Source organism: Anguilla anguilla, chromosome 3 (genome assembly GCF_013347855.1).
Source record: "Anguilla anguilla isolate fAngAng1 chromosome 3, fAngAng1.pri, whole genome shotgun sequence".
In the NCBI taxonomy this organism is placed as follows: Eukaryota; Metazoa; Chordata; class Actinopteri; order Anguilliformes; family Anguillidae; genus Anguilla; species Anguilla anguilla.
The window spans coordinates 38,029,032-38,049,424 of NC_049203.1; the positions used below are offsets into that span (position 1 = coordinate 38,029,032).

The window sequence follows — 20,393 nt, forward strand, 5'->3', positions numbered from 1 at the left end:
CCCTTTTGGGCTGGTTTCCCCCTCAATATGCCCATGGTTCCTGGGTTGCTTAAAAATAACAAATTGGCATGGCATGATCTGCTTGCTTATTTTTAGACTTTGCCTATAGCTTTGTATCTTATAAGTGAACATGTAGTTCAATTATGATTCTGGAACCTTACAATTATGATCTTAAAACCTGATGTGAATGAGTGAAATACAATGTGATATATGCTCAATAAAGCATAATTTATTTCTTAGTATAATGCATATTTATGGCTTCAAAATACAACCATTGTATGAAAAAGGGGAGGAAACATATGCTAAATGCAGGGACGTATATGTCTGTATTTTTATCAGACTCTGTTTAAAACGTCAGCCTCTGCAGTATATGCGTTGTACAGTAGAGCTGAACCACCTCTTCGACATACAATAAATTAGGTTGTCTCCTGAAACAACTATCTGCCCTAGGCTTACATTCACATCGCATTCACATTAACCTATAGCTGGCTGGCAGCATCTGTGTGTGAAGACCAAGTCGTTTGACATTGCACTCAGATAATCATCTCATCTCTCTATCACAATAGTTTCTCAGATCTCAAAATAATAAAATAGTGGGAAATTAGACACTGCTGCAGACTATGAACAGCTAGAGCATTGGTCTTAAGTGGGTTGTTCAAAACATTCCTAAATTAAATTTAGATTTGTCAGAACTGACCATCATACAATTCTTTATTCTAATTCCAATTAGAAATGAGTCTGTCAGTGTGAAGTGCTGCTTTGGAGAAGTAATATGTATGACATCTCCGTTTTCATATTTTAGAGTGTTTTTAGTACAGGCAACAAAAACCTTCTAACCACATTATGTGGGCTGACATAGTTACAAAGCATGCACAAATGTGTAGGTATTTATTCTGGGTTCTGTGACTGGCTTGTGGATGTGCTGTTCATTGCACCCACGGGATAAGCAAGTTTAAAATGTCCCCTTAGTTGATAAAGAATATATCCTGAGCCAAGGCAATGGAAGACCTTTGACACAATGCTCCTAGCTTGACTATAAAATACCATTCTCCTGTTGTCTGGAACCCCGACTGTGCTTTGAAATGTCAGAGATATGAATGCATTACCACCTGCTGTCTGTGATAATGAGTTCCACTACCTTGCAACAGTTGATCAGTAAAGGAAACAGATACAGATTGTCATCAATTACATATAGCAGCGAAAAACATAAAGCTTTTTAGAGCTTTGAGAAGAGGGCTGCATGTTACACCGCTAGCATTTTTAAAAAAAAAGAAACATATTTCAAAGGAGATATAGGGAAAATAGCTTTATTCGTGTTCATTAAAAAAGATTTGGTAGAGAAGACACACAGATTGAATTATCTGTGCAATTTTCTGAAGCACTGAGTATTTATCTTGGTTAAATGTGGTTTTGAGAAACAATACAAATGGCATAGTCACTCTAGAAAAGTCATTTACTGATCACCTCTTAAAGAAGATTACTTTGGTTGTTGTTTCAGAAACACCCTGAACTAATCATTAATTGTGCAGATAGCATCAATTTTAAATTGTATCTGCAATACCAATTTGCCTTTGTGAATCATTTAAGCCACACAGTCACAATGGCTTAATCTTACCCTGAAAATGTGAACACATTGAATTAATCCTTTAACAGATAAATTTAGGAGGAGAAACTACTCTAATTTGGCCATATTAACCACTACCCGTACCAGGCTCACTTATGCCCCACCCAAAATAAAAAAATAAAATAAAATAAAATAAAATAAAATAAAATAAATAAAGAAGTGCTCTCTTGTTGGTCACAAATAATTTCTTACTCCGCAAACCTGTAAGGTCATTATTTCTGTAAATTGTAGCCCTGCCCATTGGTCCGGTATGCAAGCAGCACACCATGAGTCAACCCCTATGGGGATGGAACTGCACAATCGAATAAGCATGACTGCCAGCCAGCCACCTAGCGTCCCTCTCTCATGTGCATGTAAGCTGGGCCCACAGTTACACATGACCTCACTCCTCATTTAACCGCATCATTTATTGCCATTTGGTAAGCCATTAATCCATGAGAACGGACTCCAAAGCAGGGACCATTCAGAAAAAAAACACTGCGGTTTAATACTGTAAGCCTTTCAGGGAGGATACGGAAGAGATTCAGCAGGAAGATGCAGCCACAGGCTATTACAAAGTTTAAAAAAGCAGGTCTAGTAGGAAAATGATAAGCTTAACAGTATTTTGGAGAAAGCGGAAGACTGTATTTTCATGAACAACTTTGGTCTTTCAAGATGTGACTGTTTTCATACAGCTGTGCCAGCTGGCACACACCAGTGACACTGCAGATTATTCTAATGGATTTAGCCTTTTTGGGCCTCATAAATATCAAGTGAATTGTATTCAGTGGAGCACAATATTGACTTTTTTTTTTTTAGATTACCTTTAATTAGGTTTATGGGGGGAAATCAAGTGTGTCAAAGGATTCTGCACATAAACACAACAGTGAAAAGAACCTTGATGCCAGTTGCAATCTGCTTGAAGAGGTTAATTGCATATGGATAACCAGCTGGACCTCAAGGAGCACATCAAGGAAACATCACGGTCCTGCAGATTCCTTCTGTACAACATCAGGAGGATTTGACCATTCCTGACTATGCACTCTACCCAGTTGCTTGTACAGGCTATGGTGACCTCCCGCCTTGATTACTGCAACTCTCTCCTTGCAAGCCTGCCAGCTTGTGCCACACAGCCACTACAGATGATTCAAAATGCTGCTGCCCGACTTCACTGGCTACTGGTCTCTGCCAGGATCAGGTTCAATGTCCTGACCCTCGCCTACACTGCAGCCAACAGGACAGCCCCTGTCTACTTGCAGGACGTGTTTTGATTCTATACGCCTGCTTGACTACTCCACTCTGCAGCAGCAGGGCGCCTTGCACCCCCTCCCGCCCATTTAAAGGGATCACGGAGCTTCTCCACCCTACCTCCCCAGTGGTGGAACAATCTCCCTGTCCCTCTTCAAACCTCTCCCCCTCACTACCCATCTTCCGCCGTGGTCTGAAGACGCATCTCTTCAGTCTATACCTGGAATAACTGCCACCACTGTGAATCATGTCACTTTAAATCCCCCCTTTCATGACACTCATGTTACATGTACCCCCATTCCAGCACTTTTTGTAATTTGTATTGGTCCTAATATTGCAGCTTGTTCTTCTCCCTAGTTTGGCTTTGCATAAGTTGGGTCAGAATAATGTTCACTGCATGAACTGAACTGTTCCTGGCTATAAGTAGCTGTACAAAATTAGTATTGTACCTTAATGAACCTGTGTTTTGTAGTTGTCCAATGACCATAATATGCACTTTTTGTATGTCGATTTTGATAAAAGCTGTTGTAGTCTGTATTGGTATCTGTTTGCTGTTAGTGTTTGTTTTGTGTTTCTGTGGGTTTATTGTTTTTCACATCCCGTCCCAGTGTTTTCGTTCTCCCGGTCACTTGTCTCCCCAGTGCCGTCTCTGTGTCTGTGTTCCCTGAGCTGCTTCACTCCCCTGTATTTGCGTGATTTCACTATTCGGGTGGTTCCGGGTTTTTGTGGTTCCCCCCCTTCTTTCCAGTCTCGTTTTACTTACTTCCTGCTTATATCTAGTTTTACTAATTTCTACTAATCCTTACTAACTTATAGATTGTAAAGTACTAACCTCATTAATATACTAACATGTGAATATTACTAATGGACTAACAAACACTAGTTTTGGGTTTTTGATAGTTTAGATCACTATACTAATACATTAACCATTCTCCCCTTTTCAATGCTGCGCTGTAGCTCCGCCCCTTTTCTTTCTAGTCTGCCCTAACGCTGAGTTCTGCAATTGCCTGCACCTGTCTCTTGCTCTAACTGCACCTCTCTCTCTCTGCACGTGTTTTACCTGCTAAACCCAGGCCGTCTGTTATCATTGTTGTCTATGTGATTCCAGTCCGCGTTTTGTCAGTCCCCTGTCATTTAATTAGTTATCCTAATGTTCTTCACCTGGATGTTGTTTGTTACTCCGCCCTCACTCACTTAACCCCTCCTTGATTGTTACCTTCCCCAGTGTATAAATGTCAGTCTTTTCCACCAGCTCCTTGTCAGAACGTTGATCTAATTCACTGTGCCGATGTTTTGTAAGCCTTTGTTTATTGAGATTCCTGAGACACCCTTTCCGTACGACTTTGAGTTTGCCTGCCCCTTTTGTTTGATTGCTTTCTGGTTTGACCTTCGCTTTGTTTTGACTTCTCTTTTGCCTGTTCCTTTGTTCCTTCACCTATCTGATCTCCTGGTTTTTGATTTTTTGCCCGTTTACCACTATTCTTTTGGAAACTATCTCTGATTACCTGAATAAAGACAACATTTTTTGGATTTCCCTCGTCTGCGTTTGGGTCCTTGCACAGAACATTACAAAAAGCGTCCGTTAAATAAATGTAATGCAATGCATATAGTTACCAAACTGTTGTAATGACTAATTATTTTTGCTCTCACCTCTTTGCTATCAGCCTGTTGGAGAACTATGCTATTGACTAGCTAATATCATCCATACCTGAGGAGAAAAATTACTGATCCAAGAAAATAGCTGGCATAAGCTTGCCTTTTAAAACTAAGGTAGGCTGGTGCCTAAGTTAAAAAGAAAACACTTCAATAACATGATCTCTTTGTGTCACTATTCTGTTATTGTTGAACCTGGTGAGTTAGCCTGGTAACCTAGCTAGCTAGATAACTGGCCCACTGACAAGCTAGCTTAGGCACCAGCTAGCTAGATAGCCTGGTGAGTTAGCTGGCCTGTCATCCTGGGTCTATTAGTGACACATTACTCAACTCAAAAAAAAAACCTAGACATACGCCAGATATTCTATCTGTGATTAGATTTTCTTGTTGCAATGCACATTATTTGAGCATTCAGGTGCCAGAATTGGGTGCATCTCATCAGATTACAGTGCATCATACTAAGGGAGGACATTTTCTACAAAGCCGTTCTTCTACAAATGCTGAGCTTTGGAGGCTCAGAGCTGTAACAAAGATGGAGTATGTGGAAGATGTGTAAGTTTAAACATACCGTGGGGCTACTGTTCTTAGGGAGTAGCTACTAGTATTAGCAAGAAGCAGAAGTAAAGAAGAAGTGGGGCTGCTTACTTCATCCGACCCTGATCCGAAGATTAGCAGGTCGAAGGGGATTGCAGCCACCATGTCGATCAGGAACCAGCCTTTGAAGTAGTGGATGGCGATCTTGCCCGGGTGACTTACTACCTCCTCGTTAATGTTGACGTAGGTGGTACGAAAGTTTATCAGGATGTCGATGATGAACATGATGTCCACTATTAAGTCCACCACATTCAGGGGGCTGCACGAGTAACCGCACTCTCGCCTCTTCTGCTCCTCGCGGTCGTTGAGCAGGAAGGCAGCGGAGTAGGGCGTGAAGATGGCTGTGTAAATGACCAGCAACAGGATCAACCAGTCCCACACCGCCTTGAATGGGCTGTAGTGCAATATGGTGAATGTGTCCATGCGAGGTGTCTGGAGTTTGTATTCCGGTAGCACGTCTGCCCCCAAAGACAAAACCTATAGACAAAGCAAAAGAGAGAACATGGTGAGTACAATTCTCCCCTTAAAGGCCTTGCCTCTTCTTACAGGGAAAAAATTATACAAACTGAGACCTAATCTTACATTGCATAATAAAATGGAGCACATCTTTTGAGAGGCTATCTTCATATGTATGGGTAGGAGCAGAGTTATCAGTGTCATGGAAATACAGCCTTCATAACAGAAATTATTTACACAAAGGTACAGTTTTGTTGGCGAGTGTAATCTTTATGTAAAACTCAGTATTAATAACAAAGATACCTCTTGAGTGTCACATTGAAAAAGGTCAGTGCTGTTACTGGCTGTTTTCAGATTTCTCACCCTGAGCCTGTTCATTGACAAAAGGCCCCTCTGAACTCATTACTGCAGAGTGGGTTCTGTGCTTTACATTCCTACCATGGAAACTCTGCCCGTACAGAAGTACATGTTGAATTTCATAAGCCGTTACAAATGAATGCGTCTGAGGCTCAGCGGATCAAACAGGATCTTTTAAAATGGTCTAATATGTGTTCCATCTCTTTGATAAGGTGGTATATTTTTTTTTGGCTGGACCGCAACAGCGGGGTCAGCCATATAAATGCGAATGTCTGTGACTGTTGTGGTTTTGTGTTTCTGTTTCTGCTTTTCCTTTTTTGGGTCACCAGATGGCAGCACTTCAACTTTGTAATTCTGTTCATTTTTCCCTCATTGCTTTTCCCTGTGTTTAATTGTATTATTGTTTTCAATTATTCAATTATTGTTTTTTGGTTGTCTCGTTATCCTTTCCCTCTCAGGTCTGATTATGTATTGAGTTCACCTGTGTCTGGTTTATTTAAGTTCTTGGTTTCCCTGACTCGGCTGCTGGTTCCTTGTCTGCGTATCTTCCTGTGTATCTGCCTGTGAGTTTTGTCCTGCTTGTGTTTCTGCCAGCCTGTATTCCGCCCTGCCCGAGTTCTGTTCTGCGTGTTTTGTATTTCAAGTTTTTTCTGTTCTGAAGATTTTTGTGTTTTCTGAGAGTTGCCCTGCGTGGCCTCGTTTTTGGTTCCCTGCTTTTGTTTCTTCCCTGTATTGGAAGTAAAGTCTTTGTTTCTATTTTTCGTTTTGGAGTCCTGCGTTGTTTTCCCACTCTGCACCTGGGTCCTTACCCCTAATTCCTGACACTGACAGAGTGACTGAGTGAGTGATGAAGTTTCACCATTGGTTGGCTGAGTTATGAAGTTACACCATTGGTCGGCCAGTCAAGCCATATACTAGGTTTTGACCTGGTCTTGTTTTATTTAAGTGACCATATATGGGATATCACTAAGGCAGGGGCAGACAGGCATCATGAATATGACACTAGTCTATTTGTTTGTTTATATTCAGTCTATGGAACAAGCACATCTGACATCTGGTCAGCCTAATATATGATTGTTTGTCATCATCAATGAACATTCTCCAAGCTGTTGAACGTTCTCCAATCATCATTTTTATACACTAAAACTGTAATTAAAACCCCACAATGTTTGCCTGTCTGTTTGCAATTTTGTTTAAATATAACGCAAGTTCACAATTTAACATTCAAGTTTACCTTCCTGAAATAATGTTGCTGCCTGTCAAGGCATATTAGCTTTGTTGCATGTTATGCTTTGCATCTGAGGTTTATTTAAGCATTAAAATACAAGTAATTTTATGTTGGAAAAATGGTGAACAGTTACTGGTTGTAGTCTTGCCACAGTAATATTGGATTAATCATCAACAATGTTCTAAAAATATGTCTGAATGCCTCTGCAGTTATTGTCATCACTTCATAGAAATATTAATTCAGCTCAATGACACTTTTATATAAAGCATTCATTAATATTGCTGGCTATTGCTGGTGCAATCCAGGTAAAGTAGCTTGCTCAAAGGCACAGCAGCAATGGAGGGGGTGGGAATGAATTGTGCTCTACAGGCAATGTCTCTGTGCATTTGTCCAGTCCTGGATTACCAGTGTAATCCCCATTTCAGTAGAGGATACTCAAGATGGGGTGTAAATAATTGAACTATATATAAGGTTTCTTCGTCCTCATGTTATCACATGTCAAAGGGGTAATGTATAAAAAATCCCAATCTGGACTTGGTCAGGATCTGAGAAAAGAGAAAAAGTGCCCCACAGAACACAAATAAAAATGACTTATTACAGTGTCTGAGCAAGCACGGCCAGATTTCATTAGACCAGAGGTAATTACACAAATCATTTTTATCGTGTCATGCCAAACTGGCAAGGTATAAAATATATTGCTCTGACCAGGATTAATGATTCCATAGAAAATCCCAGAATGATCTAAAAAATACATCCAGTCTTTATTTTGGTATGATCAAAGAGCAAAATGTGAATTCATATTTGTTTGCACGTCTTTCTCAACTACATGTCTCCAAGTAAGGTTCTGTTTTTTTATGCAAGGAAGGGCAATGCACCATGAGGCATTTTAAGGTTTCCTTTCTGTCAAAAGAGTTGAATATGAGTAGGTATTTTATTTGCTACAGTAGATGTAAGATTTAATAAAGAAAATGCAAAACTTGCATTGTTAAACAATTTTAAGAATTGCTGCATAAATGTAATATATTAACTAATTCAATAAATTAATTAATTGACCATATAAAAGTACAATACAGTTAAATAAAACAGTGGGCATGGCAGCCATGTAATGTATCTGGACATATAATTAGAAAATTGTAGGGTCACATCCCAGGAGGATCACTCCTGATATACAAATAACCTGAAATACTTTTTAAAAAATCTAACTGTATAAATCAATACTAAATTGAAATGTTATCTGTGTATATCACACTGTAAGATTACTGGTATATTATCCCCACTTTCAGGTTTATAATCTATTGTATTTTGAGCCTGACCAGGTTAACCCTCTGATCTGAGATAATTCCTCCAAACTTAGGGGATGTGCTAATGAACCAATGGCTAGTTACTTCTTTTGATTAATCAAGATGGTGTGAGTCTCCTATTGTTGGTGGTAAACGAAAAACTATTTGCTGGGTTAACCTGTTTAGCTAGCAGGCAGAATATCTAAAATTTCAATACATATCATATAGAAAGCAAGTATTGTGCAATAGTGAGAAACACATTAGTTTTATGTATGCAAGATCTCACATTTCGACGTGATTTTAATGCCTAAAACAAAATTGTGAAATAGGATTTTATTAACTGATACCTATGACAAATTATATATGTACAATAAACCACATACCATAAACCAGGCCTGATTTATATAAGTTTTTTCTCTCCATATTCCATCAGAAACCAGAAAAGCACATCTTGATATGGAGGTTTCTGAATATAGTCATTTCTGTGCCTTCAAAGCAGTGATGTAATGAATACTGGCATGAGCCTTCAATCCTTCAATTTTGGGGGAACAAGAGGAAGTGCAAGTCAGGGGAGGCATGAAATTAGAAAGAGGGGAGGCACGAATAAAACTGCAGGATTTTATTGTCTCACAAAGTGCAACTTTCTTTCCCAGGCACTCTAGAGCTGGAGATCATCTGGGGCCATACTATTGTTGTATTCTCAATGCATATAAGCTGCATCCACCTATAAACTGTTAATAAAAAATAAGAAATATGAATTTAATAAAATAAGATAGGAAATTTCAGTAAAATTCCATAGATGCTAGGTCTACCTGGTTTACTTCCAATGCATAAACAATGGCAGTGATTATAGGCTTTAAACTCATAGTACACTTTGTGTGTATTGGGCCTATCCCAGTCTGCCTGTTGAGCCGCAGAGCTAGCCGGTTGTGAACAAGACTGGAATTTCCATCTTGAGTGTTTGCTACCAGTCACGCAAATCAATGAATGATTCTGACTTTGTTAATGAATTGCTCTCTGTCCAGTACGCTGTAATTGAACACTCAGTAGGTGCTTACCTCTTGCCTGAATTTAATAAGCTCTGACAGACCACCAAAGCCTCGTAGCTTATTAATAGCACCGTAGTCGCACGTTTGGTTTTGCTTCCTGTTGCCTCAGCACATTTCACAGCAATGGAAGCTATGAATTATGGATTTTTCCATATGCCTCGACAGGCGATGCAGGCAAAGCAAACTTGGAATCACTCAGACACATAAATCTGAATCATTCAGAGAGGAATATAGGGAGAATTTAAAGGCTTTGCTTATGTTTGCATTTTTAATACAGGCCATGTGTAGGGATTGGAGGGCTGACTCAAATTAGGGTTGGGGCTTTAAATCCAGGAGTGTTGGATTGAAAGTCCCAAACAAAGTACATTTAGGTTGTTATGTCTGTGGCTTTGCCATTTCACAGTACCGCATTCCTGAATAATGCATTGTGAGAGCAGTACTGTTACTAGGTAAGGAAATGGTGAAACCTTTTAAAGAATTCAGTTGTAGTCACTACCTCAAGCCCTGGACCTGCACTCCCATTATACTTTCTGTTAACCATCTTGTCTGTCCCTGATCACTCTACTTTAGTGACTGCTTTTTAGATTTGAGCAAAAACAGCTCATCTAAAGGATCTCCTAGACCAAGTTTGTACAACCTTGATTTAGACAAATTACCTCCATGAACAAGCCTTTGCTTTACTTTTCCATTTTTAATGAAGCACTAGGTTCTGCTCCATCCTAATGTTGAGCAGTGACACATAAACGAGAATAATTACTCATGTGTCTTCTGGAAAATTTACTAGGATGTCTGTCATATCAGGTTATGATTAACAAGACACAGTCACACTATGAATTATTGCAGATTAAAACCCATTCATCAAAAGTGGAGAAGATGTGGCTCTCAAGTGACTCCAATGGTGAAGCATTTGAAGCAGGAGACATGACATTTTAGAGTAACTGGCTATTTCAACAATGAGAAAAGGTGATAATTAAACAAGCGCGAATCCGCAATAGCTGAGACCGCACACGTGCATGTATCCATGTGTGCATGCATCCAAACACACACCCTCACACAAACACATGACCTTTTCTTTGGCTCATGACCAACCTTTCCACAAAATCTTGTGCAAATCTGTGAATCCATTCGGGAGTTATGCGCCTTTTTGTGATAGGCCACGCCCAGTGGTGGACAAAGTACACAACCCCATTACTTGAGTCAAAGTATAGATACCCCTGGTCAAATATTACTCCACTACAAGTGAGTTAAAGTTCTGGAGTACTTGCTTTTAAAAATACTTAAGTATTCAAAAGTACATTTTCTTTTTAATGCCAACGCACTGTTGTATTGTTTCTGCCATGCATTTACAGAAGCTCATTTACAGATGCATTTTTACTGTTATTAGATAGCAACACATGATAGATAGCATTGCCTGAAATGTGGAACAGTTGGATGACCCTTCGCTCAAATTCCATAAAGTTTCATCTGACCAAAGCTCAGACAACTTCATAATTAGCAAACGGGCTACCATTAGCTAACGTTTACATACCTCGGTATCAGGGGTTAAATTGGGATTTGGGAGGTGGGTGGACCCTGAGATCTGGTGGGAGGTGGGTGAAAAAAAGTACAAACGAATGAATGTCTCAACTCAAAATAGTTGTATCTTTAATGTATTGTGCACATAATTTTAATTAAGGAAAACAATGTTTGAAAAAGAATGTATACTATCGATGCAAGCTTTTACATAAAATATTTCAAGTTTATTGAGTGTCATTAATGCTGATAATTTTTTTACCCACAAAAATAATCAGTCATCCTCCTCTTTTGTCCTCCCTTTCTTCCTCCTTTATCCATCTTTCTTAAACTGTTGAATTGAAATGAAATAAAACCAGCGGCGACTGGTGAGCTGAAAATTGGTGATGCGCAAAACTTTCCTTTAAACTAATCATTGATCTCAAACTGTTTTAATTAATTTTCAGTGATTAACAAGCATGCAAACGATCTGACTAAGCAATTGGAAAGGGACACACAGCTTCTTTGCATTGTGTTAGGGAGATTAAATGATAAATGCGATTTAGAAAAATCCGTTTTAATCACTAAGCAGTGGCGGAATCTTCCCTTGATTTTCCTTGAGTATCAATGCAATTAATCCACAAAATAGGCTACTCAATAGCAATACTATCATATATAGCCAGCTCTCCCCAAATAGGCATTTTTAGCGAGTAGCCTAGGCCTTATAGCCTACATTTATTTTAATTTGCAGTATGAAATTGTGCACATTTTTTATCAACATTAATTGTGGATACATGCACATCTTTCTTCGCACTCTAATTCATAGCAAATATCTGCAATTCGTAGATTGTAAACAAAATTGAAGTGCAGGTTCTGTTTTTGCTGGTTATTCTGAAAGCCAACACTGTAGATGACTGGTGTATCTTGTTTGTTAAGTGTAGACTACTTGGTGATTAAAAGGCTACTTGCCATGATTAGTCCGATCTTTGGCACGCTTGATAATAAACGAAAAATTACTAATGAAAACAGGTTGAGATCAATGATTAGTTTAAAGGAAAGTTTTGCGCCCCACCAATTTTCAGCTCACCAGTCGCCGCTGAATAAAACAGTATGTGGGAAATATTCAATCCTAGCTTAGCTGCTGACCAGCAATCTGCTTGTTTTGCTCAAGCAATCAAAGTTGCCATTAATAATAGCCGGCGTTCGTGGGGGCTGTTTATTCATCTCTCTTTAAAATGTTGCATAGATGAAATTACCTACCGCGTCCGCTTCCAAACAATCAACGTTATTTTCTTTCTGTGCCTGTCTATATAAACGACTGTTCCTCCTGAGTTTTTTTTCTTCAGATTTTTGATTGGTTGTGCGAGTAACTGGCTAGAGGGAACACATGGACTGGAGCATACGAAAAATGGACTGGATTGTCATAGTTATTTGTAAAACTGCCGGTCAAAATTATTTATTTATTTACCACGTCCACCCCCAATTTAACCCCTGCTCAACATGCTTTTTCAGGTTGGACGGCGAGTTTTTGAATGCAGCGATGGAGTTTGTGCGCGGTAAGCAGAGCAAACATTTAAAGCAATATGAATCTTTTTGAATTTCACAAATCTCAAACATGGACTTGAGATATGGCCAAGGTGGCGAAGAATCGTCCTTATCTTCTGCCGTTGCCATCATTACCGCCGCCAAGTTCAAATTGAACTGTTCAATCACTGGTGCAACAAGCAAGCACTTTGAACTTGACTGACAGCGTAGTAGGAGTCGCCTACTGTGATTGGTTTTTCTTCTGTGAGGAACACAGCGTGTGGCCAATCGCATTTTAGAAAAGAAAAAAATATTCAACTGCTGACTTCAAAGCTATGCTTCAAAATAACGAGTAACGACAACCTTCATAGAAATGTAGTGGAGTCAAAAGTTATAAGTTTCCAAAAAAATAAATACTCAAGTAAAGTACAGATACTCGAAAAATGTACTTAAGTACAGTACTCAAGTACTCAATCGGCCTTCAAAGTTACTCAGCTCTACCTTCGGTCATGACCAACGTCCATGCCAAATTTCAGCCTCCTGGGGCGAAAACTGTGGCTGCTAAGGGGTGGGACATATTTTGTGGACCAACCGACCAACCAACCGACCGACCGACTGACAGAGCTATAGAGCTGCGGTCGCAGCTAAAAAAGGGGATTGAGTGAGATGAAAATGAATATTGTTTCATACAATAACACGCACAGGCATGGAATTTAATGAAAGGCATATTACTCAACCTGAATATGCATGTAAATCAGAATGAGAACACACAGGTTTTACATAATGTACAGTAAAGTGTGTGACTGCTGCAGTATATTACTCAGTAATATGTAAACTACATCTATTCAAAGCCACGGCTCAAGCCTCGCACAGTTAAATTTCCATCTGTTTCCGAAGCTGCACAAATGCCTCTGTGGGCAAAGTGTGTCAAGCTGGGAACGTCTCCACAATGCTAATGCTGGAATATGAATGAATTCTGAACATCTGCTCTGCTCAATCCACAAGACCCACGGTGCACTACACATAGCCAATCCTGCCATGAAGGCAATGAGAAAATGCAAAGGTCAAAGTTTAAAAAGAATGCCACCTTTTGATTTAAAAACATCAAGCATCAACAGAAAATAATGAAAATGCCATCTGCCTATAATAAATTCCATCTGTCCTATAGCTGACAGTGTTATACACAAACAAATAAAAAAAATGGGTAAAGACTGCTGTATTCCTTTTGTAAGACAAAACAGCTAAAATTAGCTTCCTCTGGCATTGTTGCGAGTGGTGGACTGGTTTGGATTTGGCATTGTTCTGATGTGGAGGCAAGTTGCTTCTCTCAGTCCGTGTGGAAAAATACAGTGCAGCAAATAAAGTCTAATGGATGAAGGTGACTGTTTAAGATAAAGCATTCTCCTCTATATCAATTTTTAAGGCAATTCAGAAAGCTGAAGTGAATTTGACTCTAGCATTTGTATTTAAGACTTACTATAATGCCAATTAAAACTATATTTTAGAGGATGCATTAGATTAATTAGATAAATAGTTCTAATTAGAGTAGGTAGATGAATTACAGAGTTGGCCCATGAAAAATGAAGTAAGAAAGACAGCTGGTCCAATGGTTATTGGTTCTGATGAAGCTAGAGTAATACTGGTATAATACTTATCTTTTAAACGTCCTCATTAATCCTTATATTAAACGAAATCTACGTAGGAAAGCAATTCTTCTATTAAGTGGCATTTACTGTACACTTGTTTTTTTGCTCAATTATAGCGATGGAAATTTGTTAAGTTGAATTTGAAAGCCCATACTCTTCAGTCCTTTTCAGTGATCCATTAATATTAATGGACTTGTAAATTATGTTGTTACAACTGGCTCTACAAATGGCAGATGGTACATATCTTTCATTTTGTTATATAGAGATGTCTTTTTCTGATGATTGATGGATATACTATAAGGATGGTTCCCGGTCGTAAAGCAGAAGCTGCATCTTTTTGTATTTACGATGAATCCCTGAGGTGGTCATCGTGGGTGAAGGACAACTGGCTACTGAGAAGATGAACTGTGCATCCCCTGAGAAAGATTCTGGGAAAGGCTCCATGGCTCCCAGAAATGTAATTAGACTGAGGCCCTTCTAGAGAAGCTGTCCTGATTTAGAGACACATTACTGGAATTCTAGGTCCACCTTTTCTGCTGGGGAAACTGCTCTTTGCCCCAGACTGTAACACGAGGCCTTTTAACTTGATGCATTAGAGAGGTACCATGCTATGCCTGATGGAAGTGAAAGCTTCCCAGATGATCTCAGTATGGAACACCAGTGAGAGACCTCCCCGTCTTTACAAATTCAATCCACTCAAATTTAATTATTTAGCTGCAGTGGCTTCTAAAAAGGCACGCCCTTTTAACTCCCTGCTGTCTGATCCCTAATTCATCACTTGGCTTGTTCTGGACCATAGGAAAGTTCCAAGGGCCAGACCAAAGCGGCCAAGAGATAAGACTCAGGGAGCCGGAACTGGGGGGCAGGTAGCTATTGGAGGTGGAAATGTGTGTGTGTGTGTGCGTGTGTCTGTGTGTCAGATATCTAATTTTTACATTATCACCTTTGAGAAACAGACAATATAGTTTGTTCTGCCAAATTTGCCTTCTGTGAGCATTAGAATGTTATCTGTTTTCTCTCAGTCTCTCTCCTTGATCCCCTCTCCACAAACATCAAAGGAAACATCTTTGTGGCAATTAGAGTCAAGTTGAGGGGTTTGTATTTCTCCCCCTCCCCACGGAAGGCATAAAAACGGCCCTGAAGTCTGTCCTTTGAAATTGTATTACTTTATTACTTGAAGAGACACAGGACACCCAGAGATCAGAGAATGCTACATAAAGACCTGCTGCAAAAATGTTCCTTTGATTTTAAGTTTGAATGCAAACTGTGACATTTCATTGAGATCGATGATTGTTGACATTTTTAAAGTGGAAACCAACACGGTGTGATTTGGTTGTTCCATGGAAAATATTTTGACTGAAGGTAGGTATTACAACTGGCTGGCTTTGACAATGGTTTGTCTACAAATGTCACCTCTTTTGTTAGACGCAGTACAGTCCATGTTTTTTTAATTAATATTTTTATAATAATATAATGATTAGCCTTGCTTCCAACAACATAAGGAAATTTTTATGAGCAAATTTGTCAGCTTTCAAATAATACAGTCCTTGTCTGACCCATCTTCTACACACACCTCCACCCTTCAAAATCTCAGCCAATCAGAGGAACCATGCCATGCTCCCTTACCCCCCCTCCCCCCCTCTCTAGTGACAGCATAAAGGTGGGCTTTTTTTTTTAAAACTTTTTTTTTGGTGCTTAAATTTGGGTGTTGATATCTGCTCTGAGGAATCTGAACCTTGCATCTGGGCCATGGGCTTCTTGGAATCTGGTGTGCAGTGTCTAACATTTTTGTCTTACAGCTCACCTGACATTTTTACATTTTCATCGCTGGCTTTTTTGAATATTTGGCTGCCTTTTGGTTTTGGAACTTTTATCTTGGTGGTATTTGGACTAACTTTGAAGAGCAAGATGTGGTTTGCTATTTTCCTTCATTCATTTCTTTTGTGGCTATAACTTGTGTATGTCTGTGACATTATTAATTATTTTTCTTTACGGTAGTCATCCTTCATCTTTAAACGTAGAGTTGCATACTCTTAACTTAAATCTCTCAATTTTAATCTGGTTGTGAGTTTTACATTTTCATAAAAGTTGCTCTAACAAGTTGCTTTGCCTATCAATGAATTTGGTGATTTAATTGATAACTTTGATAATAATTAACAAATTAAATAAAATCTATTTTGCGTGTTGGATAAGTGATGTGTTTTAATTGTTGATGCTGCTTGTTTTCTCTATTCAGAGTGGTGAACATTAAGCGAATGCAATTAAAACTGCTGTAAAATCTTTGTTTTAAACACATTTTACTTAATCCTCACTTCCATGCCAATGTCCTCTTCCATTAGATGGTTAATGATGCAATACATCATTCTGCCTGTTGCCTTTAAGAACCTCAATGCTATTCTACATCTCATTGATTCAAACTCATTCAAGCTTTAAATGTATTTCAACATCTACACAGCCCTCTTAAATACCTTAAAACTCTGTAAATTTGCTTGAACTCTAATGCTTATATTGTAGAAGTTCAAGCCATATTTATATATGCATTGAAAGCTAGTTTTGAGTGATAATAGAGGAGGCTGTAATGAGGAGCATGAACACACACAAACTGAGTATTGGAAATTGGGAGAAAATTGGCATAAAATGATGACAACAACAGCAATAATAATAATCATAATAAATCTTGTACTGGTACATATAAATACTTGTTCACAGTATTGAAGATGAACCCTGTCTTAAAGATCAAAATCAAGTCAGAAAACAGTGATGCGCAATGACTCTTACACGTAACAATGTCTTACCTGAGTGACCTTTTCTGTGACATTGTGTGTTCTGTCCTTGACCTTTGGTGCAATAATGGTTTTCTCAGAGGATGGGGGAGAGGCCGCCTTCTTCTCGTTATTCGCCTCCGAGAAGTTGAGCGTGATCAGCGGGATTTTGTTGATAGTGCTGTACTTGTTGAGGTTGGAGTCGGAAGTTGAGCCCAGCAGACTAGATTTGATATGGTTGAAGGGGCCTGAAAAGCAGAAGGATGCATGAAGGTGCAATGCAGCAAGGAATGCAGGGGAACCTACACTGATATTGCCTGGGTAGGAATAGAAGAGGCTAGGTGTTGGTCTCTTTACCAGTCTTTTCCTGGCAGTACTTTTAACATTCACTTCCACTACCCACTACAAACTTATTTTGTTAAACAAGGAAACTAATTCAATATTGAATTCGAATGCAACTAATAACCCAAAATAACATTTTAAAAATTCACATTTCAAGTCAAAATTCAGATGCATTCTTATCATTAACAGGCGTATATGTATAGATTACAAAAAACTAGACCAAACGTTTAATAAACATGCCTTTGAATATATATTCAACAATGAAACATAAAATAGATGTGTTTTATAAAATGATTTCCACTCCCTGACTGAAGAAATTAGTCATGTAAAATTATTACTCCCCTTATTATTGCTCCCTTCCACTGTATCTACGTATAAAATGTTGAAATGGTGAATTGAAAACATATATATTACACCACAATAATACTTCTACAATAGGAATGTAGAAGTGGCACAAAGCCCTGTTTATGTCGCTTATAATTACACAGTTAAATATTGCATTATATCAACACACACACTCATCACAGGTGAGTATTGGAGAAAAAGAGAAGCGGGTGGTGCATGCGTTGGCAGGATGCAGACTCAGCAGTAAATGGCTTATCCACCAAAAAACAGTCCCACAATGCACCACTTCCCTTTTTCAAGGAGTGCTGAAGGAGAAATACAGTGGGTGATTCTGTAGAAAAGACTGGACTGGACAGGAAGTACATTCAAATAAAAGAGTTTGACTGCATGCTAAGTGGTCTGAAGGTAAACACAGAGAAAAAGCACAGGCCATACCCCCTGCCATCCAGGAACGGGAAACTAGTTTTTTCAGGAGAAAGAAAGAAAAATGTGACCAAGAGAAAAGCATTCAGTGGTCAAGAGTAGTGATATAATGCCAGTATTAAATTCCTTAGGTATTATAGGGAAGACATGACTAAAAAGATGTCATGAAATGTGAGGCAAATGCCTTTGATTAATTCTGTCAGAAATAACATAAAACAATAATTTAACATGTATACAGATTTGCTTTACAATATCTTTTAATCTTAGCCTCAAATTTGGACTATATGCCCTCTGTCAGTAAAACGAGAGTGTAGGTGGAAATTAAAAGGTATCTTGAGGGGTGGACAAATCTATAGTTTCATTGTGCAGGACCACCAATGTTTTATGCCGGACTACCAAAGTTTTATGGTACAAAGCTCAGGGTCCAGGGACTACCAGTAGATCATCTTTTGGCTCTGGTAGTTTACAAAAAACAGTAAAAATTTGATTGTCTGATATTGTGATTTCTATAGAATAAAATTTAATTTGTTCTCCCCTGATTACATGGGTTGGCAGGAGCTCCCAACTGCATGAAACACAGATTAGTAATTTGACAAGAGAACAAAGCTTGAATTTCTGAAGTTCCCCTTTTCCTTTTTTACTAGCTCAAGCAGTCCTGACCGGTCATGCAGCCATCTCTCTTGGCAGTTGTGTAAAATTGCAATTGATGGCATGAAAGCTAAAGAAGCCACAATAAAGACATTCCATATTCAGTCTTTGTCTTCATGACATTTGTACAGACTCCTGTGGTGAGCAGTGTGAGTACCATCATAGCCAATGTAGCCAATTTGGTAATTAAGTTCACTAACTATGAATACACTGTTTCAGAACTAACACGAGATGTGTGAATTTGCTATTGTGACTTATTATATAATAATTATTTCCTTTCTTAGTCAACTTAGATAAATAAGTTATCTCATCTGAATCCTCACTTGTTTTGGGAGATGCTGTAATCATGTGATGGAAACAGTACAGAGCAGCTAGTGCAGTCAGAAAGTGATCTATTCAGGCCATAAGATAAAGCCACCTTCTATGGTTTTAGTTAATTAAACAATTCTGTTTGTTTAAAATGTAATCCTCAGACAAACTGAGAACATTCGACAAGCATCATTAGAACTAAGTATCATTTTCTTGACAAAGCAAATAGGTGTCATACTAGACTCATTCATCATTTTGGAATTTTAGGAAATTAAAAACTTGGCCCATTTACTTGTAAATTTAATGGTCAGAAAATGAAAGGTAGACTAAAGGACATGGTAAATTTGCAACACAATATTCATATTACTTATACCAGTATATATATCTGTGTAGATTTGGCTGATTGGTAGCCCAGAGGACTACAGCATGCATTTATGATTTGTCCACCCCTGTGTACACTGATACTTCACAAAAAGAGTTACTAATGCATGCGATAGCTCAGAGGGACTTGTTGTGGAAGACCTTGGGTATTCATGATCAGGCTGTAAACAGTTCTGGATACAGTGTAGTGTGTGGACGTCCTTGCGAAATGGGTATTTTTGCATTATTGCATGTATTATCGTTTTATATTCTTAAAGTCCCTGCAGTTATTAGTCATGGTGCCATGGTGCTCCATTACTGAAATGCTTGGTCGGTTGTTGGCACTGTGTTTATGAGAATAAATGGGATTTAAAGGGAAAGCTACAGACCATTTTAGTTCATAATAAGCATTGTGAACTTGTAATGAGTTCAGTATCCATTAACATATACATTCAGCTGTAGTAATCATAAATTGAAGGAGCAGTGTATTTTGCGTTGCGTGGGACAAGCTCATATTTTATTTATAAAATGAAATAAATAAAAAAGAACTGCAATATTTTCCCTCCTATGAGTCATAGCAACTGAAATAACTGTTCGGGAAGACAGGCCAAAGCGGGTGCAGACACAGAGCATTCACGGTTCATTGATTATCAGTCAAATAAAAATTAAAAGCAAGCCACTTTTCGTGTTCATGCAGGTTTATGTTAGTTTAGTGCATTGCAGAAGCAGGCTGTAGGCTCACATTCTAGGACATGTCCCCTTCATTTCTACCACCACGATCCCCCTTTACGACTTATTCTTCAAAATACTCACATTCCAAATAATACACAGCAAGTGCATTTTACTCTTGGTTTAGGTTTTTTTTTTTTTTAAACAGTGCATGCAACAGACAGTCCAAAATGACAAAAAGCTTGTGCATGCAGCTTGCTGTTACCTTTGATATTGCGACCATTGTCTGCAATGCAGCGTCATAATGTTGAAAAGAAGGGAGAGGAATACATAAACTACGGAGGAAAATGATTTTTCTCTGTCAGAAGATCGGATATAAAACACAGTCTGTAACCTCTGTCTTCAT

At 38.7% G+C, this 20,393-nt stretch overlaps 1 protein-coding gene across 4 annotated transcripts in view; it reads right to left on the minus strand.

Annotated features, from left to right (window-relative positions):
• The window catches only part of LOC118224144 (potassium voltage-gated channel subfamily H member 7-like), a 97,898-nt gene that overhangs the window by 33,877 nt on the left and 43,628 nt on the right, over positions 1-20,393 (minus strand). For 2 of the 4 annotated variants that reach the window (XM_035411357.1, XM_035411356.1), the window contains exons 5-8: positions 20,253-20,273; positions 18,014-18,037; positions 16,925-17,139; positions 5,150-5,575 (exon numbers count right to left, since the gene is read on the minus strand). In XM_035411357.1, coding sequence (XP_035267248.1) covers positions 5,150-5,575; positions 16,925-17,139; positions 18,014-18,037; positions 20,253-20,273 — 686 coding nt within the window. The remainder of the gene's footprint in view (positions 1-5,149; positions 5,576-16,924; positions 17,140-18,013; positions 18,038-20,252; positions 20,274-20,393) is intronic. The other 2 variants (XM_035411358.1, XM_035411359.1) reach the window with 2 other exon arrangements.